The 25,526-nt window shown below is 34.5% G+C and overlaps 1 protein-coding gene across 8 annotated transcripts in view; it reads left to right on the top strand.

Annotated features, from left to right (window-relative positions):
• The window catches only part of LOC128227273 (protocadherin Fat 1-like), a 104,644-nt gene that overhangs the window by 24,954 nt on the left and 54,164 nt on the right, over positions 1 to 25,526 (top strand). For all 8 annotated transcript variants that reach the window (XM_052937644.1, XM_052937645.1, XM_052937650.1 and 5 more), the window contains exon 4: positions 7,849 to 7,910. In XM_052937644.1, coding sequence (XP_052793604.1) covers positions 7,849 to 7,910 — 62 coding nt within the window. The remainder of the gene's footprint in view (positions 1 to 7,848; positions 7,911 to 25,526) is intronic.

Here is a 25,526-nt window from a genome sequence, read left to right on the forward strand (position 1 = left end):
GGAGCCTTGTTAGGTCAAGGTCATCACACAAGGTCAAAGGTTTAAGCCCACTCCATATTTCTTACACTTGTTTAAGTTTATTGATGCAAACTGGATGGTTAACAAATTCTACACACCAAGTAAACATGGATACAATCCTGGGACAAAGGCAAGCTCAATGTTGAGATCACGCGTACCCTTCTGGAACTTAGGCAGGCTCAAAGTCAAGGTCACCCTTCTGGAATAACGGCAGGCTCAAGGTCAAGGTCACCCAAACTGGATGATTAACAAATTCTACACACCAAGTAAACATGGATACAATCCTGGAACAAAGGCAGGCTCAAGGTTGAGATCACCCTTCTGGAACTTAGGCAAGGTCAAGGTCACCCTTCTGGAATAAAGGCAGGCTCAAGGTCAAGGTCACCCTTAAGGTCAAGGTCACACTTCTAAATGAAGGTTTTGATCCTTTAATGAACTAAATGTCATCTGTTTTAGCATCATGCTGTGAAAAAATGGCAATAAGCCACGATATCACCATACACAGTGGAGGTCTTGTATTATAGCTGCACTTGATCATCCCTCAATGAATAGACAATATTTTTTATCCCTGTGTTGTATTTTTGAGTATATTGCATAATCATGATACAGATTATATTCTTATCTAGTATTTACATTGTATCTAATAAATTATCTTCAGCTGATATAGAAATCTGAAAGAAAATTAGCTGACAAAGTGTTTATTCATGTGAGTTTGATAAATGGCTGGCACATTTAAACAGGTGTTTCATTCTTCTTTCAGTTAAAGTGGTTAATTTACAGTTTTCTTTTCAGTAACCTTATTCTTTCTTTTTTTTTTAAAGTCATCATTATCCAATAATGTTTCATGAATGGTTTCATTTTTTGCAACCCTTTTTTTATAGATTTATATGCAGTCAATAAATGTTAATGTTTATTTTGGGTTTTTTAAACAATGAAGTCAGCAGAGCCAGCCTATATGTTTAGGAGACCATAAATAAATGGGTAAATAAGTGCTAATTTTCTTAGTGTTGAGCGCAAAATGCCTTTATTCCAGCCAACAAACATGCCAAAGCTTCTAATTAACCTACTTAATAAAATAAAGTAAATGTCAAAATCATTTTTGAGCCAATGAGATCACAGTATTTTTCAAATCAAATATTACTATTGATTGAGGTTTTATTTGTCGTACTTTCATTTTGATCAACGTTTTATTTGCCGACTTATAGATTGATCACCATTGGTTGCTCATATTGAAGGTATAAATTTATAGTTGTCTAAAAAAAAATTGCGAATAATGAGAAACACTCAATCAGACTGTTTCAATGAAATTTGCACTGGAAATATATCAATATGATTTAAACATTTTCATACTGACCTCCAAATAAACAATAACCTATACTTAATGACTTAATGGAAATTTGGCAGTTGTTTTCATCAGTCTTTCTAAATGTGAACCCTTCTGGCGATCCCATTGGCTGCGGTCCCATTGGCCATCATCCCATTGGCTGTGATCCCATTTGCGTAGTGTATATAGACACTAATTGACTTTGTACTTTTCAAAGTTTATCAGAATGTCTGGATTGATGTAATATTGTATGGCGTCAAATTAAGAAAAACATATTTATTTTATACAGATTGTTTAGATTGCACATATAATTTTAATGGCGCATGAAAGCAATCTGTAAAAACGTTCATGAACTAAGTTCATTTAGGAAGATTACTGGGAAAAACATATTAACTTTGATGTTTACATCTCTTGGGCTCTCACTTCAGTGTTATTTTTAGGTGATTATTCTTTGAACTTCTCTTTCTGAATATGTTCTGATCCAAAATAAAAAATGCACTTTTGGAATGGTTTAAGAAAATGTGCCTTAAGATGTAGCTGTTTTTCAATAATACATCAGATCTACACAGGGGTTCTAAGGTTCCGGATTAATCCTGAAATTAGAATTGAAAGCTTTTAACTTCAGACTATTGTACAGTAACTACTGTTGTAAGATAGGTTTTTGCTTAGGCATATTTGCATCAAAAACAGTAGTATTGTACCTTGAAATGAAAAGGAATTACTTTGGAAACAGTTTCTAAAGTGGCCCATGCTTTAGGCATGAATCCCTCAAACTCAAACAGACCAGCGCTATATTTTAGGCTGAAAATTATCAGCTCTAAGAACCCTTTCCAACATTCACAAGTATGCAAATACAGACATATATAGTTATTATATAGGACTTTTATCCATGCCAAGTATTGGGAAGTCTTATCATATATGTCTGAATCATCAATGCAAATTGTAGTTCATCACTTCAAACAAGGCAATCAAAGCAATGTATTTCATGCACTCTGTTTTGTTCTTTAGTGCACATAACTGTAATGTTTTATATATTTGTCTTTGTCATTATACTTACAGTGATCTTTCTTCTTGGGTTTCATCACTTCAAACAAGCCAATCAAAGCCAAGTATTTCATGCACTCTATTTTGTTTATAGGTGAACATGACTGGTAAAATTGTTGATCATACAAAATCAGTCGTTTATTTTTTGATCGGGAAGCCCAAAACCTATCGGACGCTAAACATAGAAACTATTTGGTATGGCCTGAACTCATTCCATAATGCTTGCTGTCTGACTCCCTTGGAGTGAATGTTGTTTACTTTGTAATACATGATTACTGTGGATAAGACTTCCATGTACATAAGGGTCTTAACACCTTGACCATATTGTCCAACTAAGGTGTGCCCTCAGATAACATTGGAACACTGTCACGTTTCCGAATAATTAATGTGGTCAGATTTTGATATTTGAATGGATTTTGTTTAGATTTACTAATGGGTTAAAATTCAGGTCACTGATGTTTGTGTTTATGTAGATAACTGAACAAATTTAAGCTACTACGTTGTTCACCAGAGATTTAATACAAATTTGAAATGCGTAAACTAAAAGTGATAATTAATGCATCTTTAATACATCTCGTTTTACATAAATAATCCTGCTGTAAGGAAATATCGGTGTAAGGTGCAAAATGTTAATATTGTGGTAACGAAAAAAAAAGGTTTTTACATCCTATTTTTTATCAGTCTTAAATTTCTGTGAAAGATGTATTGTTCAGTTTTTTTGTGTTTTCGCTATTGCCGCCCCCAATCGAATCACCAGAAGGATTCACATTTAGTCATTTGGAAAGTCCCTGATGAAAGGCCCTGATGAAAATAAGATGACAAATTTCCATTTAGTCATAATGATTGTTTTCATTAAGTTTGCTATTTATAGAAGCTTGCACAAATTGTGCACTAGCTACATAGTTATATATAGTTATATATAGAGGTATTCACCATCACACTAAGTGAGTGCACGTCTTGGGCTGAATTAATGGTTTACTGGAGGAAAAATAGACACTAAATATAACTTAGAATGATTGTAAAAGACTTTTGATAACTTTACATTCCATAGACCAGTCTGCCTCAGTCAGAAAGCTGCCAATATGCTGCCAATTTAGTAAACACGAACTTATATGATGAACAGATTTCAGGGGATTTTTTTTAAGGCGTGGAGAAAAAAAAACCAATAAAAGGAGAACAAGTTTTCCACATTTTACCCTAAAACTCATTTCACTTACAAAGTTATAACACATACGATTACCAGAAGTCGCCATTTTGTTGGAAACGATTTACACTTAATTATGCGAATTAAACTAATTTCATATTTAATCAAACTCATTGCATTGTGATTACTTCCCCTTTCAAAACATTCAAAGGAAACATCAATTTGGTTTGGCCTCAATGAAAATAACAATGAAACTGAATATTGATTTTATTGTTGGAATAAACTGGGGTTGCTTTAAAATATTTCACAAGTTATGAAATGATATCCATTCATAGCAAACAATACTTTTTCTTCCCTTATTCTAGTCCCTATTGTGCAAAAGTCAAATATCTTTTCATTTGTCACAAAATCAACTTTTTTATTCTTAATTTTTCGAATCTGAATTCAATGAAAACGGCTGATCAGTGAAAAAGGCGTAGCTGTGTTCAAGAAGACTTGTGTCGTCAATGTTTGTGCATAATTGCAGGGTAAACATAATTGTTGAACAAGGCATCCCCCGGATAGATTGACACTGAGTCTCGGTGTCCCCCGCGTGGATGTCGCGTATTGTGATTATATGAAGTATACATCAAACCTCCTGCCATTTATAATCAGTGCAATTGAGGAAATTACCTGCTGAAATATGATAGATAATGAAAATGTAGGATCACAAAAAATTACAAGAATAAAATACGAAATTACTCAGTTAAGACGAAAATACACAGATAAGACTGAAAATACTCAATAATGATAGCTGTGAATGGGGTCGTCACTTTTTTCTCCTTTGAAATAGCGCTTAAGCTTTAGATTTGCAGAGCCATTATTGCAAGTAAATCTATTGTGCTTTTATATTTCCTTCTTGGCTAAAATGGTATTTGTCACAGACGGTGTAAGACAAAAGCAATTTAAGAAACAATTAGAAACTGTTTTCTTCTAGAATTTTGCACAAGCTTGGGATTAATTATGCCTCCGTGGAGAGTTATTTTGTGAAGTTTTTAAGACGTTACAGGGCCATTATTTTATTATATAAATTGCATTAGGGATAGTTTTTGTTTACTTTTGCTTTACTTGTCTGATGAATTAACTGTTAAGAAAAGCAAAAATAACTTTTCTTAGTGTTTGGCACAAAGTTGCTCTACACTAGCTCAGGTGCATATGTGCCAACTGCTAAATAACCCACTTATCAAAACCAATTAATGACTATATGGGATTATGACAGTTGTTTTTGTCAGAGATTTTCTAAATTATTTAATTAGAAGCTGTCATATGAGCCCATTGGTTGAGACATGTGCATAAACACTAAGAAAAGTTTTGGCTGAGACCCCTGTTTTACTAGGTTATTCTGAATCACACTACCATTTGACAAGCACATCTGCTTTTCAATCAGTTTTGCAAAGATTGGTACAATTCCAATTTGCACCAAAGAGACAAGAAATTTGTATTGCTCCAAATGCGACTTTGAAGTTTTTCATCTCTTCAAAGAGTTTTGTTTGTCACTGTGCAGTTCTTGTGAGGGTTATTTAAAACCAGGATTTATTTGGTCGGTTGAAGTGAAACTTATACAAACAGAATATGTAAGGATGCATTGCAGGGGTATGAGCCCCCCTCTTCAGAAGTAAGTTCATCGTGAAAGTATACGCCAAATTGCTGATGGCAGACTAGACGTTTTCATTGATTTGTGAAGTTAGGGCTATAGATATTTCACTTGTTATGGCTTGGGCTGCCATTCAATGTTTCAAATTTTCAAATGCGAAGTTCACTTGCAAATAGTCTAGTATATATGAAAAAAATGCCAGTGCATGATGAAAAGGTCATTAGTTGCTGTGTTCAGAGAAAATGACATCATTAAAGTGCAATAAACATGGTGATAAAGAGGAAACTGCATACAATTTGTTCATCATGAACTCCTGCAGAATGATTCTACCATGTGTGTTAACATCTCTATAAATTCTCTGTATTAAACTCTTTAGGAGGTCTTGTTTTCGGGCTGATACTTTGTCAAAATCATTTAAAACTGCAGCGTCTTAATATTCTTTAGGAGGTCTTGTTCCGGCTTATACTTGGTCAAATCATTAAAAAACTGCAGCAGCTTTGAAGAAATGGACAGCATCGAATATCACAAATGCATGAAATATTTTGAAATGGTCACAGTATACGTCCATTTAAAACCGTATTTGCTTCGTCAAATTCAAAATTATAACACAGTAATATTCCTGTGTACAGCAGCCTTCAATTAGAGTTCTAGCTATCACTGTGGCATGATTTTGCTTTTTCTCCAGTTTCATGCCATATGTTTGGTTTGTGCTTACCAAACTTGTCATAACTAATTCTGTTTTATAACAGATAGTTGTAAATTACATGTTCTCCCATAATGTTGTACCCAGCTGTTTCATACCGATGAAAAAACCCAATGATTTGGGGTTGATTTAAACAGGAAATCCTGTAAGGAAGTGTTGCTGCGTATGTCCGGCCACAGTATTCTTGACCAGTCACGTGTCATTAATCAGTGCATGGCTGTTGACCAGGCCGGAGCACTATACCAATTATGGGAGAAATTGCACATTCAAATGTCCACTTTGTCTTGAAAGCATCGCCATGGAGATGAGAAATTGGATTTGGGATTCTGACAGTCAAACGAGAAACTGATTAAGAATGAAGACTATTTCATCGCTATTTACTTGCTTTTGTTTAAACCCTATAACCGTTTGCTTGAAAGTGAATCATGCTAAAATCCATTTGTTAACATTGTTATAAGACCGTTTGATGAAGGACATCAGAATTGATTTATAAGACAAGTATTGTATGTCAGTTGTATCCTTGTTATTGTTCCCTCATGATAGAAAAGCATAATAACATAATATTTGTATAAGTTGACTAGATATATCTGTTGAAACACAGTATGGCCATTAGGTATGGCTATTATCGGCCTATATCTGGGTTTGCAGTTGTTTTCGTGGTTTGAACATAAGTGTACCTGTTTTCATACATTATAATGAGATGTTAAAGGGATAAATTCGCAGATTTTGTATTTGCAACATTATTCAACATTTTTCCATTGATATATTTTACCTACTTTTATTAACATACGATGAACAGCTTTCTTATTTAAACAAAATTGTGTAAATTTGAGCTTAAAATCAATCAATTTTCAATAACATTACTAAACCTTTTAAATGATATGGACCATTTTATGTCACTTTTTTCAATTTGGGTTCAATATCAACAACAGAGATCATATTCGAATTTGCGATGATGTTACATGATTGTTACAAGTAATCTATTCACAAACGCTCTCTTTTTTTTGCCTTTTTTTCTCGATGTCTGATCGAACAAAACGTGAACCAGTCCCTTTAATTAGTTCAGTGTTCGGTGTAACCTTCAAGTGCTTCACCGTGATTTCTCTACGGGCATGTTTTTGCATGTTTTATGTTTTTTTCGCTTAATGGCCATGTACCTTTGTGAACCCCGGTGCTGACCAGCTGGTCAGTGTAATTTACCACGGTCTATTGAAGTACATGATACTTGAGGTGACCTTTTGACAGTTAATTGTCAATATGAGCTTCTGTATACACTCCATTGACAATTTGTTTCTGGTAGAAAATATCTTCACAACTTGATTTTTACCTTTTATGTTTTTCAAAGAAAAAAAGTCAGAGGTGTTATTATAGCTGTGCTGGTGTTGTGGGCGGGGTTGTAGTCGAAAAAATGTGCAAAACTTGAAAACCTTGGCCATATTTCAGAAACCATTCAAACTATTATAATGAAACTTGGTATGCTAGTTGACAGAGACAAGATGCATATGTGTAGCAAGGCCCTTAACTCTGACTTTAATGCTGGTCAAGTTGTGCCTCTTGTTCAACTGAAAAAACAGACAAGAGTTGGTGTTCATTCCTCTGTGCTCTTGTTTATGACATTCTCGTATTGGAAATTGTTGTTTTATTTGCCTAATTGTTAAAATAAGTTTTTATTGTTATTCTTCACAGAACATTTTTCTATATTAAAGTGTGAAAACTTTTGAACGTGATGTATTGTATAATACTATCGTAATGATAGTCATCATCACAGATGGCTTTATAATTAGTAAAAGATTTTAGCTCATGCCATAATTAAGAATTTATTAGCTTTGCTGTGTTAAGGCATGAAACTTTGTTCCTGTGAGTACACTTTAATAAAGCTGAGGAAGGGAACAGGCTGAAGATCCGAGCCTTGTTGAGAGACTTTGAAACCACCTATTTTATAAATATTATATGCAATAAAAGGATTTCTTTGCTTTTTTCAGGTGTGATAAGTTCCACGGGGAAGCCTTTCGATAGAGAGCAACAGGCTGTTCATCAACTTGAGGTATGCTGATATTAAATAATTCTCTGTTTTGAGCTGTAGTTTAGTTTGGCAGGAGTTGACCTTTAAATCATTTGCTTTGTTTAAACGAAAAACAAACTGAAGATCAAAAAGATAAAAAAAAATCAAAAAAATCCGGACATCAAAGTCACATGACTTCAAAGCCACACCCAACGGATGTTTTGTTTCATTTGATTTACTGCACCTATTTTTTTCAAAAAGAAATGAGCAACCGCTCCTACTTTACACCTTATCAAAAGTATTTTTGTGATTATATGTCAGACAACTTCCAGACGACTGAAACAGTTATATTAAATGAATCTTTTGTGGTTTATTTCCTTAAATTTGCACTTTGAAGGGAGAATAAAGTCAGGATTTAGGGTTATGTTAAATAGGAAAGAATGAATGGATATATGGATCATGCCTTCATTTGCCCGTTTTAAAACAAAAAAAATAAACAAAAATATATTGTCGTCTGTGAAAAATGGCAGACTCAGGGATTTCTTTTTCTGTCGTCACCGTTATCTAAATCCGACCATGGGCGCTCCCGACAGGTGACACATCCATTTAGTGTAATTCTAGCTTTTATTTCTCACACTTATTTTTCCTGAACAATGTGATGAACAAAAAATGAAATTTGTTTGTTCAATTCTCAAACCTTCAAGCATAAACACCAGTCCTATTTATTTTATTTTACTGGCATTTCAGACTGGAAAGCCTTTAAATAGACTTTTCCATCGCTGAAGATGTATTTTTATGGGCTTGATTATCTGCCAGTATATAGAGCTGTAAAGATTGAAAGATTCCAAGTTATGCATTTGAAAGTGTTTATTTATCAGTATTTTGAGAACCTTTTAGCACTTCAATTTTTGCAAAAAAAATCTGTTTGAAAATCTGTCATATAAATGTACTTTGGCAATGAAGTTTAATATGCTTTTAATGTCACAATATTGAAATGAAAACTGCCAAATAAATTGATATATTTGAAAGCCTATGGATTGATAGACTCTATGAATATTTCACCTCTCTGCACGGTTGTCTATCATAAACAATCTTATTATGTAATCTTCTCATTTTCAGTTTTTATAATAAAATGCTGATACTGTTCTACTTTTAAGTGTTCTTGAACAGCTCATAAAACCATGGATTGAAAAAAACATCATTGGTGTTCCCCAATATAACTAAAATTCTTCAAAATGACTTAGTTTTTATCTTCCTCCATTTTGCAATGAAAATATGCATAATTTATGTCAACTCTTGATTTTTAAAATGATAAGTTCTTGAAAAAAAAATTATGAAAAGTTCATGGATTTCAAAATGTTAATGAAAAGTAGTCAAGAACTCTTGAATACCAAATCATGAACAAACAGCTCCTTCATGGAAATTGCATTAAGAGATCTTTACCATTTTCTAGTGCACATTTGCCAAAAATGCTTTGAAGAGATCACAATGGACTACTGCCAACATAAACTGCGTGTAGACGTCTTTGATAACATTGTTATTTCAATAAATCTGTACCTTTTCTTTCAATGGGATGATGGAACATTATCGGAGAAAGTTACATTATACAAAATAATTATATTTTGTAGCCAAAAGTCTCGTTAAAGAGAAAAATAGTGTTACATAAATACCAGTAAAAATTTGATGAATATGAGAAATACAGATTAAATGAAATTAATCTAACATTCCCATATTATGTTATTATATCCTAACACGAATAGCTCACAGACGGTGGTGACAAAAAAGCTCCCACTGTTGTCAAGGAAACAGTTTCCATGGTATTTTTAAAACTCCTGGAGAGAATCCCTAAGACAGGAAGAAGTCATTTATTTCCATGACAGTGTAAAGTCTCATCTGATGGATGAAGCGTTTCCAGTCTTCACTGTTGCTGATTGGTTCATGTAATTGACAATTCAACAAGTGTTTTTTTCCTGGAAACCTTATTTAAGCCAGTCTGATTTTTTAGAAGAATTAAAAGTGCAAGTATATGGTTATGTAGTTAAAGTCTATATGGTACCTGTGGCAGCATTGAAGTTGTGGCTGTTGTTATTGGGGGGGGGGGGGGGGGGGGAATCTGTATATGATGTATAATCAGTGCTTGGAGATGTAATTGAAAAAGAGTTTTAAGGCAGCATCACATGTCAAGGGGCAGTAATGACAAATTCCTTTCAAGAAACTGCTAGGTTGGGAATTCTGATCATTGGTTTGAAGATTCAATCCCTAGGTCACAAGTGCTACCCATGATTAGTGTTCCGGCTCGATCATACCTCCCTCGTTGAATGCGCTTGATTTAGAAAAGCTCTGGCAACCCAAAATCCATTAAGCAGATTACAAAACTTTCGTTACAAAAACAACTGCAAAATTTCCATTTAGTCATTTATTAGTTTTATTATGTATGATATTTAGAAGCTTCGGAATGTGCGTTGACTAATATGAATGCATTTGTGCAGCGTTTTGCATAAATAACCACTAAGAAAAATTATCTAAATTTGGTTTGTTAAATGCGGTTAGTTGGACAGCCGACTTAATCGTTCAGAAAACCCAAAACAAACACTATCATAACAAACGATTTAAAACGGCTTAACTGTGAACTATAATATTATTGCATTGATAGTGAGGTTAAAAATAAAACAAATCTAATCTGGGTAAATTATTGTTGAACAAATTCCAATATGTCTCGATGAATTGAATCTCTCGTTTTGTCTGAGAGCAAAAACAGAAATAGTGTTTGCAAATTGCATTTCTCTCAGGTAATAATTGAGTGGCTTGAATTTTGAGTGGAAATAGCAAGATGGTTAATTCGTAATGATGTTATAACATAAAAAGTGTATGCCTTGAAAAATCATTTACATTCAGGATTTTTGGCGATCAAGGAACCCGGCTGTTTTCTGCTATCAGAGAGAATTTCTGAGAACAGTTCAGAAAATTCTGAAGTATGAGGGAAACATGTTGCAGATTATTTACTGGTGAAGTTCTGAGGGGAATTAGGCACTGTTGCCCTTGCAAGTGTAAATAATTAATGAAATAATTGTCTGCTGCTTCTTGGGTCTCAAAAAATATGAATGTACGTACATGTACAGTGTGATGTCATTCATTCAGTATGAAAAGATGAAAGCCATCGATCTTACACACAAAAAAAACACTGAAATCAACTCTCATTTAGCAAATTGAATTTTTAATTTCAAGAACTCATTTATTTCCGGTTGTTGCATATTTTCAGCTATTGCCAAATGTCTGATATCCTTTGCGTCATCAGTAGCTGATGTAGCCAGGTCATTTTGCAAAACCTTTCCTGTTGGTTATTGCGTAAATCAGATTCTGGAGATATTAAAATGTAATTTGGTACTTATGATTACTATAACAATACATACATGAGTCAAATTGTTACCAATATTCTGGCTAAATAAAATATAATAAATATGCGTAATTTTGACACAGAAGGAAAGATAATTAACAGCTAAGGTATTAATAACAAATTATTAGGATTGAAAGCAGTTACGACACATACACAAAATGTTTTGAAAATTGGCCCTTGCATTTAGTGCTCATTTTAGGTAGAATGCTCATCAAAAAGATGCGCTTTCTGACCTAGCACCCGGCCCTTTTTAAATCCTGGCTGGAGTACTGCCCCTTGTTTTCTACATCATGCAATATAGACCAAGTATTAAACCATTGCAGCTTTAAATGTATTGAATCATTTATAAAATACTCACAATAATTATTCCTATCAAAGCTGTAAATGGTGTATGACCTGCTAATGGCCATTGTCATTCTTGTTTTTTGTTCTGACATTCGAGTCACCTTTAATAATAATAAATGAGTTGATACTGAGTACCCCCTAAACCTTAGCTTTGTATTTTCTTATATCCTAATATGTAATTACATTGCAATTTTGTACGCTGCCGTTTTGCGGTTTACTGCTCAATTTACCATGATTTTATTGGCGAGGTCCTAACCACGTTTTCAAAACAGGATGTTGAAAATGTCACTTAAATGTCCTGCAGTAAAACATTCATGTGAAAGTTGAATAAAAAATTTGATAACTCAGCAAATTTTATTCCAGCATTAAAGAACAAATGGAGTCTTGACAATAAATTTGAAGGATAAATCAAATTGGTTTTAGCTAAACAAATGGAACTATGAGTTTAAATTTATTTTTTCCATCTTAACAGCATTACTTAATTTATTATGTTATAAATATTAAATACAACTCGAATAAAGGGTGTATTTATGCAAGATTTATTGTTTATCCTGTTGTCATTTTCTGCTGGCAACTATGACTACCAACAATGGCAACACACTCACTCCCATGTCATATTACATGATAATACTCGAAAACATTATTTAAGCCATGTGCACTTTGTTGGAGTCGTGAATATTTCTGAAATATTTCCATTATTGACACCCAGTTTCAGAATTTTATTAAGCTTAATTGCCAAAACTCATTAAACTTAAAATGATTTATAAAGCTTGAAACTTGCTACAATTATGCCCAGAATGACAATATTCACAAGTTTTAAAACCATGCAATGTTTCATTAAAATGATTGTTTCATACCTTCATTAATAAATGACAACCAACATGACAAAATTATTAGGTCGAAAAAGAGTAAATTTTGGAGGTTGTTCCAATGTCATCATCATAAAAATTGTCGTCTGCAATTAAATCAAGTCACTGATGTTGTTATCGTACTGAATGCTGCCATAACAAAATACATTTCATAAAATGAGATGATGTTTTACAAACAATAATCATCATGATCTGTATAAAGTTTACACCGATTAATGGAAATGTTATGAGCTTGTTTGGTACAACGTTTGACTGGCTCCCGTTGCGATAAGCCAGGCTTGTGCAACAATAAGTACTGGCGACCGCAAATATCGATAAAGTATCGATATTCTGTGTATCGTTTCATTTCCAGTTTTGATATAGAGTTATGTCCCTTTTCCACATTAGATATTACACCAGTTATGTCCCCTAATCAACATTTCAGTCCTCTTCTTCTATAGGAGGTGCTGTCTTTGGCGTTATAAACAAAAACTCCTTAATGCCTCTGAGAATAATAAAAAAGAGGATTACCTATTTTATTTTTCTCTGAGGTTTGAAGAAATGTGTGATTTTCAATTATTTACAGTGGGGAAAAAGTAACGTCCCTATAATTGATTTTGGCTGTGTTTCTTCACTTGCGATTTGGCTGCTCAACAGTTTTGCAGAGTACTTTCTTCAGAATTTTCTATATGTATGTTTAAAGCTTGACATTGCGTTGTTTACAATATATAATACAATAGAAAGCGGGCATTTTTTTGTATTGAAGTAACAAAATCATTATAGGGCCTAAAAAACAACCCCTTTTGCTTTTTGTTAAAGGAACCTACTTACGAAGTAGACGCCTACCCTACCATTTAAGTCTGTTGGTAATTTTATTTATTTTTCATATTAAGTGTGTGTGTCTAAATATGTATTTTAAAACTGTTATACAGAATATTGCTTTACCACCATTTCCCAATGATGACATAAAGTCGAATAAAAAACAACAACAAAAAAAAGAAGAAGAAAATCCTACACGATTTTGAAAAGAATGTAACTCTAACCAAACCATAATTTTTTGGCCTCGGCATTGAGATGGTCACATCTCAAATGGTAGTCAAATGTTAAAAAACAAAACATGTGAAGCTATGATCTCTGCTTGATCTGTGGTGACTCTGTTTGATAGCAGATTTTTTACCCAACGAGAGAGGTAGCCTTGGAGGATAAATGGCAGAGAATTCTGGAATTGTCAGGATCAATTAGGTTACTCTGTTAAGTCTGTGGCTTGATCTACAGGTGTTGTGATTGGAATGGAGGAATTAGCAGCCCTAGGTAACATTACTGAGCCAGGTGCCTGTAAATCTGTCATTCCAAACACCATTGGTCCTGTTCATTGGTGTTTGTGGTGATAATTTGCTACATAGTTACATAGGTTACATACCACCAATTCTTGTTATGACAATTGGTTTCTAAATTGTTTTTCCTGGCCTAATATTCTGGAAATACAACATTTTAATGGTCCTTTACCATTGCTCAAGCAAAAATCATTTTGTATTTTGGATGAAGAGTTTGTGAAATATTGATGAATTGTTCACGTCCATGATCTGTTAAAAAAAATCAAATGTCCAGCTCTAGCAAGATATGCAAGATCAAATTTTGCCAGTTTTTGGTCAGAACTGTTACATTTAACACAGCACTTGTGGTTGTAGACTCTTTTCATATACTTGCCATTCAATTGTGGTTATTTTGTCAGTTTCTTGGACTTAAATGTGCCTACCTGCCAAAGAAATTGTAAAAATGGAGCTTCCCCTCCTGTTTAAAAATTGTATTGTTTGCCACTTTGTTTCCAGCACACCTGCTTAAGTCTTTTATATAACCCACTGCCCTATTGTATGGTTGTAGGCTACACTAAACTAATATTATTTAAATCAAAATTAGGAGTTATTTGACATGCAAGGCACATCTATAAGAACAGATGTGGTATGTCAGTTTGGTAATGTATATAATACGCTTGAATTATGAATAACTTAAATTATGATTAATTGGTTGAACACTTTGATATTTTTTTGTCAGAAAACATGTTGCTGAGGCCCCGTTTGACTTGATAAAAACTATGTTTGAGCATTCTTTATTTTGTGCACTTGAACTTTAGAAAAATATTTTGCACCTAAAATGCTTATATGATGCAAAGTATTTACATTTAAACATCAAAGGAAATCATCTCACCAAATATGGTAAATTTTCAGTTAACCATTTTCTTGTCACCATGTGTCAGCAAAATTGCTTTAAGTGCCATTTCTGCCAACATTAAAGTCAGAAAAGATGGAGCAATTTAGTAAATTAATAAAACACCTTTCTATTTACACAGAAAATGAATTTAGCTCAACTAACAATGAGCATTCATGCAATATAATTAATGTCAGAGCTTTTATAAAGCTGATGAAAAATGTTTAAAGAAATTTAGATTTTTAATGTGTATGGTTATAAAGATAGTATCTTTAACTTAAATGCTAACCTTATATTGCCAAATTACGTTGCAAAATCTTGGTATTTTTCATGCCATATAACGCATTCAATTTATAAATAATAAATTTTACATTTTTAGTCATTTTCAAGAGCCATGTATATTACTTCATGATATATTTAAGATTGATATACTTTTTGGTAGTTTCCGTTCTTGATCTTAATTGAATTTTCCAATTTCATGCCTTTTGGGATAAAAACTGGTACTTTGTTCGCACTTCATTCCCATTATGATGAAAAAACGGTCTCAGTAGATCTGTTTGAGGAGATACTTGTAGTTAAAGTTTTTCTTTCATCTTATGACACAAGGCATTGATAAAATATGACTTTAATGTCCTTTGTGAGTTGGGTTTATGAAACAAGTAAAGAAAAAGATGATTTCTTGTGAACAAATATAGGACCAGCATGAAGAAACGGAATAAAAATTCCATGAATTCCTTTTTTTTTTTCACAGTGTGATAAATTTCATGTGTAAGTACTTGGTATTAATTATACGTGAATTTTAGCATGTGAGCCTTCCAGATGGCTTATTACGATCCACTTACAGCAAAAATCCCCATGGCAAATGGCTTCTTAGAAGTTGAAGACTGGTCGACAAATTGCATGCATCTGTATATGTAGTAAAAGCATTGTTTAGTTGCACATTGTAAACAATTTACGCAATAATGCTGCAATTTGGAGGAGTATACCCTGCATTGAGATGTTACAGAAGTGTTCAGAGGGATTCTTTTGTATACAGCGGCTCTTGACAACAGGTGGAACGAACCCCACCCACAGCACACAGATGGACAGGTTGTCTAAGCACTCCTATGAATGCACTAAGCTTTGTAAATTATTGTTGTACCTTTGGCTTCTTGCAGTTGTGTTGTCCAAACAAAGCTTTCTAGCTAGGGCCAGGCCACCCAATGTTCATGGAACCATTTAATTAACCATGAGTATGGAATTCATCTTCTATGTTGTTTTTGCAAGATGCACAATTGCCTCTTCATTTGCAGATTAAACACTCAAGAGGATTGTGTATAAGGAGTTCCTTCCAAGCAAAGGTGGAGGAATTTACCTGGATCATTAATAATTATCGCCCACAATGTTTCTTGTATCAAAAATTAACTTAATTACTTCATGGTTTGTAACTAAACAATAACTGATTGTTTTCTGGTTGCCCCCCTGTCTGTTTTGGTCAGCCATAAACAGAGAACTGGTCAGTCCAAACAAACTGCACTGTTGTTAAGCTAACCAGAGTGGTGTCAGAGCATGATTTACTGCTGGGTCAGTGGCACTTAACACAATCATTATATATTCTAGGTTTGGAGCTTATAATCATTAAAATTTATTCTGCTTGGAACTTGAATGTTTGATCACTTAATACTTTATTTCTGATTGTGGTGTTGTTCTAGCTAGCTCTTGCTTCTTTCCGAGACATTTCTGTTCGATCTTCAGAATACAACCAGTTTGGTGGTCAGGTACTATCACCAAAATCAATATGTTGCTTTTTCCTCCAGATGGTCAAGATTGTTACAATTAATATTTAACACTTATTTACATGATATATTATTGTCTGTAAATATCACATCATTCTACAAAGGCATATTGTGTTTTCCCCTGTAATCAAGTGAGAGATTAAAATCGCCATAATAGGACAATTTGATGGAATCATTATATCCCCAGATAGATATATCTGGGGGCTATACAGGAGTTGTGCATATATGTCATGTCCTGTAACAATTCTGGTCGCAAAGTCTAGTGTTGCATATGGCTCCAAAGTATTGAAACTACACAAATGAAACTTCATAGGAAAGTTGGTCAGCATGGGTTCCATAGAAACGGTATTATGAATGGGAAGTTGTTTACCTTCAATTTTTGAAACATTGAACTTGGTCCAACAAGAGTTATGGCCCTTGATTTCCTTAATAATGGTCAGAAAAATCTTGTCTCAAATGTAACACCATATACTTATGATGAAATTTCATAACTTTAGTCAGCATACATGTAGGCTGTTGTACACCTGCCATTTCACATTTTGCTGTGTTTATAATTTCACAACTCGGCATTTAACCGGCGCCATTCTGGGGGTTTTCACCACAACTGTGAGTTATTTTACATCCCTCATATTGGTATTAATATTTCATGCAACCATCCAGATGATCCTGAAATATATTATATGTGAACGGAAGGCCAGTAATATGCTTTGATTGTAGCGTTAATAATATAATACTACTCTAGATGGCGTAATTTGCCTTTATTGGATGGCAAATGAGACAACGTAAATTTGTATCATGGAAACGTTGACATACAAATTACTTTTTACCGTTATTAAGCCATAAATCTGTCTACAGTACTAATATTGTGTTATGGCGAACAGTTCGGTAATCTTATAAACTGAAATTATTAACAGTCTATTCGGCAACAAGGGAAAGTTTTCCAAATGTGTTTTTGTAATTAATCGGAAGCCATCAGTAAAATAATGGCAAATTTGTAATTTTTTAAGATGCTCACCTCGCAATTGCTAGTTAATTAATCACGCTTCGGGAATAACTAATAATAACGATTGCAAAAAAATTACAAGATGATACAAATGGCAATAGGTGATTAGTTTAACTGAAAAAAATGACAGAATTTGCTATTCTGAGACTATTCAAGAGTTATGAGCAAGACTGTTCAAACGTATTTTATCCCTATATAGAGTTACAGTCTTCTTGCACTAAGACCGTGCATTGTGAATATGACTTCCTGGTTGTCAATAATGGCCTATCCAAACAAGGGTATGACCTCTGATCTATCAATGAGCATCTCTCCTTTAAATTTCCCCTGGCTTTTCCATTGACTTTACCATTGGGCAAGCTTTAATGACCACATCATCATTAAATTGCCATCAAAGCAGTTGGGAAGCACACAGGAACAAACACTGGTATAATGTTAGGCCTTCTTTCCTAATCAGGTCAGCATCTGGTTTCCCCAGGAAAATACATTCTGCTATCCTTCGAAAGAGGCAAAAAATCATCCCAAGTTTATGGAAACAGCAGTCTCACTTTGATTAAAAGTGATCGCAGACAGTAGGGTAATGCATACATGAAACATTGTCAATAAACCTTTTTAAACATTATCAGTGCCCCTTTTACTAACATTGTTAGCTCCCTTTTTTAAAACATTGTATATGCCCCTAATCTAAACATTCTCAGTGCCCCTTTTTACACATCGTCACTGCGCCTTTTTAAAATAATGTCAGTGCCCCCTTTATAAATATTGTCAGTGCCCCTTTATTTATTTTTTTATCAATGCCCCTTTTTAAAACTTATCAATGCCCCTTAATTTTTAAACAATGTCAATGTCCCTTTTTAAACATTGTCAATGTCCCTTTTTAAACATTGTCAATGCCCCTTTTTAAACATCGTCAATGTCCCTCTTTCAACATTTTCAATGCCCCTTTGTTACTCATGTTAATAGAAGCAGTGATACTGCTTGGTTAAGTTGTCATTTTTTTTCCAATTTTTGACTTTCGAATGAACAAGCCTGAATTCTTTCACTAGTGCTTGGCAACAAAATGGTCAACAAGCCCTGCTATATAAAACCAGAATTTGAGCAAGCAAAAAACACATTTTACCAGTGCAGGTCATGCTTGCTCCACTGAGTTTTCATTATCAGATACATGTCCCCTTCCCAAATGTATAATATAAAAGTTTCTTGAGTACTCAAGTGCATTAAGTTTGCAGACTTATAATAACCAAATACATCTGATATGCTTTTGAGATTTTCCACCTGTGGATATCAAGGGGTTTGAAACAAGTTATCTCGGCTTATTGGCGCTGATACAGTAGATCTTTGTCAAAGAAAATCACTGTTCAATTGGAGTTTGGAGAACAAAGTGAGAGAATATAATTTGTCAAGAGGATTGGAGATTGATGGTGTAAAAATGTAACAAATTTCTTTCAAAGTACCTCTCTTACCCCCTTCTGGTAATTACTGCACTTGTGAATTTTATATTGTGTTTGATCAGACCCCTCAGTGCCGGCACAGATTTTATTACCCAAATCTTCCTGAAGATATCAGCTGAGTTTCCGTATTTATCAACTTTATCTGCAGGTATATCGGCAATAAAGATCGAGTATTTTATTGCTGCATTAATGCATTTTATTAAAATTTGACAAATGTGTCATTGTAATGGAGTATTACTTAAAGCAGTAATTAACAATAGAGATTGTTTCCAGGCTTTCAGATTACCATCTTGTGGTTTCGTTAGCATAGCCATCTTTTGGTTTCTTTAGCTTGGGAGAGGTGTAATGTTTATGCTCATGGAAAGCCTGATCATGCAAGCAATAACCCAACAGAGAAAAGCATTGTTGGTAAGGGTGCAACAGAGAAATCGGAGAAATCAGAGATGGTAACCCTAATCCCTGTTATTATGCTAAAAGTGAGCCAAGCACATCAGGTAAGGGTTCAAAAGGTGGTAACCCAAGGTAATGCAAAAGACTCTACAAACCGTGAAATTACAAATTATCCCCTTGGGTTGTTAATGGTTTATGCCATGAAGGTGCATACTTGGTATGCAGAGAGCTGCTCTTTCATATCTCCTCCATTAATCTCATATCACCAGGATAGACAAAGCGAAGCTGCAGGGGAATCATAAAATGCAAATTGTTTACACAAACAAATCTGAAAGATATACAAAAACTAAATACAATGGCATAATTATTTCTTATCAAAATGCTGTAAATACTTGTTTGAGGCATGAACTGTCATCCTAATGGCAATGCAAATGGTTTACACAAACAAATCTGAAATATATTATATAAAAACTCAATACAATGGCATAATTATTTCTTATCAAAATGCTGTAAATTCATATTTGAGGATCAGACTGTCATCTTAATGGGTTAAAGGTAGTTTTGTATTTTCTATCCTCTCAGCTGAGATATGAAATCCATCTTGTTATAGATGCTTTTATTGTACGCAGATATTTAAGAAATGCAAACATTGATTTTTGCTGCAGTCACCACCACCCTAGTGGCTAGTTACAGATGCTAATTAGAGAGGTGATTAGAGACTTTGGCTGGACAGAGCACAGACATTAGTCAGCAGGATCAGTCAGCCAGGACAAAACAGCCAGGTTTCAAGTCTCCCTGTGTCTAAATCAGACAGAATGGTCAAAGGATAATGCATACAAGTGTAATCCTTTTAGTTGCCACGTCTGACTTTGAGGTGACAGAAGACATCCATATAGCTATTCACTCCGAGCAGATGATACATGGCTTGGTCACCAAAATCACAAGGACTGGCTAATGGACCCCTGGGACTTAAGAGAAAATACCAAAATAAATCCAAAACCATTCGGTTATAGCTGTGATATTATGCATTTCTTGTGAACAAATCTGTTATTGCTTGGTAATTTCCAAGAAATGGCCTCCTGTTTCATGCTAGGAAGATGAATGCCTATATAAAGTAAGATTAAATCACACAGCAGACAGATTTAAGCCGGAGTAGCTGCCTTCTCAGGGGTCATTAGTTGGTGCGCTGCTGCCAGACCATGTGCTCTCTTGGGCCAAGATCCTGATTACTGGATTATTGCTAGACTGGTCAGCCTGTTTTTATTGACATTGCCTCTCTGACACAAGACCAGTCTGATTGCTATATTCATCCTAATAAGCTCTTCAGTGATCCTGATTGACAGACTGGTTTCCTGTTCCTGACTGGTTTAATATCTTTAATTATAAAATTTTATAGACGGCTTGACATGACTGTGTCCACTTTGTTTGTTTAGCTAGTTTATAATAATATAGCCACTAATTAGTCCAGAAGTATCACTGTCAAATGTACATGGTCTATCCATTATGATGTCTTGCAGTACATTGATATTTGCAAAGGACATAAAAATAATGATATTTCATCAAGTCTACATAAAATGTCCACTATTACCTTACACATAAAAATAATGGTATTTCATCAAGTCTACATAAAATGTCCACTATTACCTATCATAAATATTTTATAGCTGCCAAATTGATATAAAATGGTAGCTTTGTGGTATTAAACTGTCAACAAATCAATTATGAAAGCATAATGTTTTATAACCACCCATAATGCTGTTGTCAGGTTCTGGTACATACCATTTAGTGAAGGTCAAGAATATAATCGCTGGTGTTGGAGCAACATAACCACAGGATAACATATTGTAGTGAAATTAGCTACAAGATATATTAGTTTTGGCCCCAGGTTAGAGGTTATAGCACTGAAGTTGTCACCAAAGTCATTAGCGAAGCAATGCAATGGCCGGCTAATAATGGTCAGAGAGATCACCATATATATCCATTTTGCATCCTGACATAATTGGCGCATGCACAAGCAATTTTATTAACACGTTTTTTACATACAACTTGCATAATATGAGATGAAATGGCCCACAAATAATGGTCAGAGTGATAAACATACAAGTCCATTTTGTATCCTGGCATAATTCCCACATGCACCATTTTATTTACACTTTTTTTCTACATGCAACTTGCATGATGTGAGGGAAATGTGTTTTCTCACGTAATACGAAAATCACAGCATTTTAAAGGAATCCAGTTCGTTAGGCACATCTTCAAGGTTTTATGGTATTTTTTATTGATTACAGCGTCCAGAAGCTTTGCATGGTGTTTGTCTTAATGTGCTGCTTATTGTAATTGTTCTCCGGCAATCGCAACAGTTGACAGACAGGAAGGGAAAGGCTGTGGAGCTGTGTGTGCTGGCATGTGGGTTTATGGGTCTGGGGTGCTATTCAATACTGGTCTTATAATTCGATCTTAGAGCGATGTAGCTAATAGGATTGCTTGAAATTAATAACAGGAGTTACAGGACCTATGTAGGGAATGGGGTCAATGATGTATGACCATAACAGTGGCTTAAGTTGCAAATTAGTATGCTGGATTCAAGGCTATTTTGGGCGGTGTTCCAGATTCCTGCGATATTGTTTGGGAGCCGCCAATATACCTTACCATAATAAATTTTTATGAACAATGTTTAAGTGTACAGATCAATAGCATGAACACATCTCTGAAATGACAAAAAGTTTGTTTGAAGGGACTTTTTCTGGTATAGCTTCTATTACTTGGCCCCTTTGGTGTTGTTATACTTTTGTATAGCCATGATCCAAGTACGTAGAACCTTGCAATTCTGAGAAATGACTTGTCTGAGCCTGCAGAAGTGTTTAAAAAACACTATATATATCAGTTTGATGTGCCCAAACTTGTGGTCGTATTACCACGTTTTCTCACTTGCTTCTCTCGCGCGTCATTCATATAATGTATAAATGTTATGTACAGTACCCATTGCTTGATAAAAGTATAATTATGTAATATATATTACTTTTTGCTTGTAATGGATAATAATAACCTTTAATGCATACACTTCCAGAAAATAATTATGTTACTGTTTGTAACGCCCTCATACACTGTTGGGGGATATCTACTGTTTCAAGTTTAACAACAACAGCTTTTGCAAGTGCCAAATCGACTGTGTTTTATAGATTTGGATACACCAATCTTGTCAATGAAACTATATGACTGATGTAAAATGATCTCTCATGATTGTAAACCACTGCAATCAATCACTTGGGTGGTATTTATTTTGTCTTATGTCTGAAATCAATTATGGTGTATCTAAAACAGGACACACTTTCTCTCACAGGGACTTTAATACAGAATGAAGGTGTGTCGGGACAGGTGGGTATTTTGATGTTCCAGACAGCATCAACAACGCTCTTTTTTGATTAGTCTAAAGTCTATTACAGCCGGCTGTAAGGCCTAAAAAAAAAATTGTTTGGTTAGGGTTACATCCTTTTCAAAATAGGTAGGGTAGGTAGGCTTTTTAAAAAAAAAAAAAAAAAAAAATTATATTAGGCTTTACATAAGAATGTCATTTTCATCATTGGAGAATGGTGTTAAAGTTATCTTCTGTATAAGCATTTAAGGTTTTAAACTTTATATTGAAAAGCAATTTTTTTTTTAGTTTTTCATTTTTTTTTTCAAACTGACTATAAAAACGATAGGGTCGGTGCCTATTCCGTAGGTAGGGTCGGGTAACCCGGACCAAATGTATTTTTTTTTAGGCCTAATCACACTTGCGCTATGAACAAAACTGTAGCATTATCTGACAGATTTCCTGTAAATTCTGTTGTTTATAAATTGCAAGTTTCCATTTAATGAGAAACAGAGGCAATGAGATACAAACTGTAAGGATAATTTAACTGGGGAATGATGTAGTGTTTCTAAATCTAAGCTTAATGAGATGGAGATATTTCACTTAGACCTCCACCCACACTTAAAATGAATGGTAGGGTTCTTATACTTGTCACTTATACAAAATGTCATGATGGTTTAGAAATAAACGAACAAACTATAATCTGAATTGGCCGACTCCAGTCTTGTACCACTGATATGCAAATTACGTAATTATTTTGTTCTTTAGCTTCTAAGATGGAAATGAAAAGAAGCTATCCAAGGATGTAAATTGTCAGGAAAGTATTTGAGAGGATATAGATGTGGGGATCGTGGATTATTGCTGGGTCATTTTTCAAACTCAGCTCATGGGGCTAGAACAGAATTAATTAAGCTTGATGATTGAGGCTTTGTACATGTAAATGTAAATGTAGTTTCCCTGAAGTTTCTGTGTTTCCTCTCTTAACGGGATCAAGAAAATCATTATTGAAATCTTGCTGGTTTCTGGCAGGTGTGTATGTAGGGCTGGTGGGCCTATTGACAGTTCCTTTGTTGGTCTCCATGCTGGCTGGTGTTTCAATCAGGTGATTAGATTCTGCTAGGTGATTATGGCTGGTAATTGTTAGCTGAGTGATGGGTTCTTTCACCTTTTTAAAAGACTTCTTAAATGATATATTATGGACAAAATAAATGTGTAGATAATTATATAGGCTTACTCTAGGTCAAACTAAGATTGCTCTGACAATATTCTTTACTCAATTAGGGCATGTGAAAAGCCATCAAAATGTTTATCTGAATGTTTTGTGTGTAATATGAATATTTTGACTGGCATATTGTGGCATTCATGTGAATGAGTTAAAAATCCCACTCCCGTAAAAAGCATGTTTATAATTATCACTATTTATGATAAGATTTGAAGGACATGTCACTCAATATAACATTGATTCTATGTCAAGGCAGTCTAGGGGTGGGGGTGCTCATCACTTCTGTGCAGATAGCATTAGTCACATTTCTGTCACAATTATTTATTCATTATTTCTTGCTGTATTAGTCACCAGAATTAAAATAACTGATTTTTTTTATAAGGAGTCCATGCAGTCAGCATTAAAACATATGGCATATATTTCTTTCCCATTGTCGGCCTAAGGCTTAGTCTTAAATATGATTATTTTCTGCAGAAGGATATTATTTCTGAGTAAATTTGCACATCAATCAAGCAAGAGCTGTGACTGTATATTTAATATGGTGTGACTTATTCCCCCAGCAACAAGTGCAAAATTGGATGCATTGTCTGGCATTTAGTATTGATCGCGGTAATATAGTAAGAAGGCCAATGGAAATTCAGAATATTTTTAGCGCGAAGTGGATAGGAAAAATACATACAGGATATGCATATGGACACAAAAACACACGCATGTCACATGGGGTGAACTTTCGACCCTGTCAGAACATGCTGGTCATTAATTAGTTTTTTTCTAAATTTTCTACTGGATGATATGAAACATGTTTTTTGCCTACATTATAATATTTTCCTTAAAAACAATCTCTAGTTATTGAATAATAGCACGGACCCATAAATGGTTTATAGGTCTGTGATAACAGCCATGCATAATTTTGTGTTCTATTTTGTGTTGCCAAAAAATTGTGTTTCATTACTTTGTCTGTCAGGGAAATACAAACCCCTGAGGTGGCTTGTAACAAACATCCAATATTCTCGCCACTGATAATTGTCAACCGTCAGCCACAGTTTCGTAAATGTAATTTGCAATCAATCTGCAACTAAAAATACCATACAAGCGGATCCAGGGAGGGGGGAGGGGGAGAGGGGGGCAGCGCAAACCCCCCTTAAATCATCCAAGTTTACTTTTTATGTTAACATTGGAGTAAAAAAAGTAATAAAATATGCCCAAAATGCACCATTGCAGACTTGAATTGTTACGACGTATCAATGAGTGGCCCTAAATCCCCACAGGTCCCCTGCAAACACTATAAACCATATAAATTCCAGTTTTGAGGGAGGGGCGCATGTCAAAAGGATGTGTCCCTAATGTCAATTCCTGGGTCTGTCAATTCCTTGGTCTGCCTCTGCGGAATGGCCGAGACTTGAATCCTGAGAGTTATTATATCTCGGCATTTTCTGGTTAGTTTCTTTGATAGAATGGTTTTGCAATTTAGTCAAGAGGTGGGAACAAATCCATTGTATATAAGCACAAACAGTGATTTTACAATCAATACCATTCTTGATTGTTCTCCTAGAATCCAAAGCATTGGTATGCATGTCACAGAGGGTGAACTTTCGACCTCTGTCAGAACATGCTGGTCATTATAATGCAAAATTAAAGTGAGTAATAGGGTTTCGCTTTTGATACGGAAGTTACTC

Source organism: Mya arenaria, chromosome 3, assembly GCF_026914265.1.
Source record: "Mya arenaria isolate MELC-2E11 chromosome 3, ASM2691426v1".
In the NCBI taxonomy this organism is placed as follows: Eukaryota; Metazoa; Mollusca; class Bivalvia; order Myida; family Myidae; genus Mya; species Mya arenaria.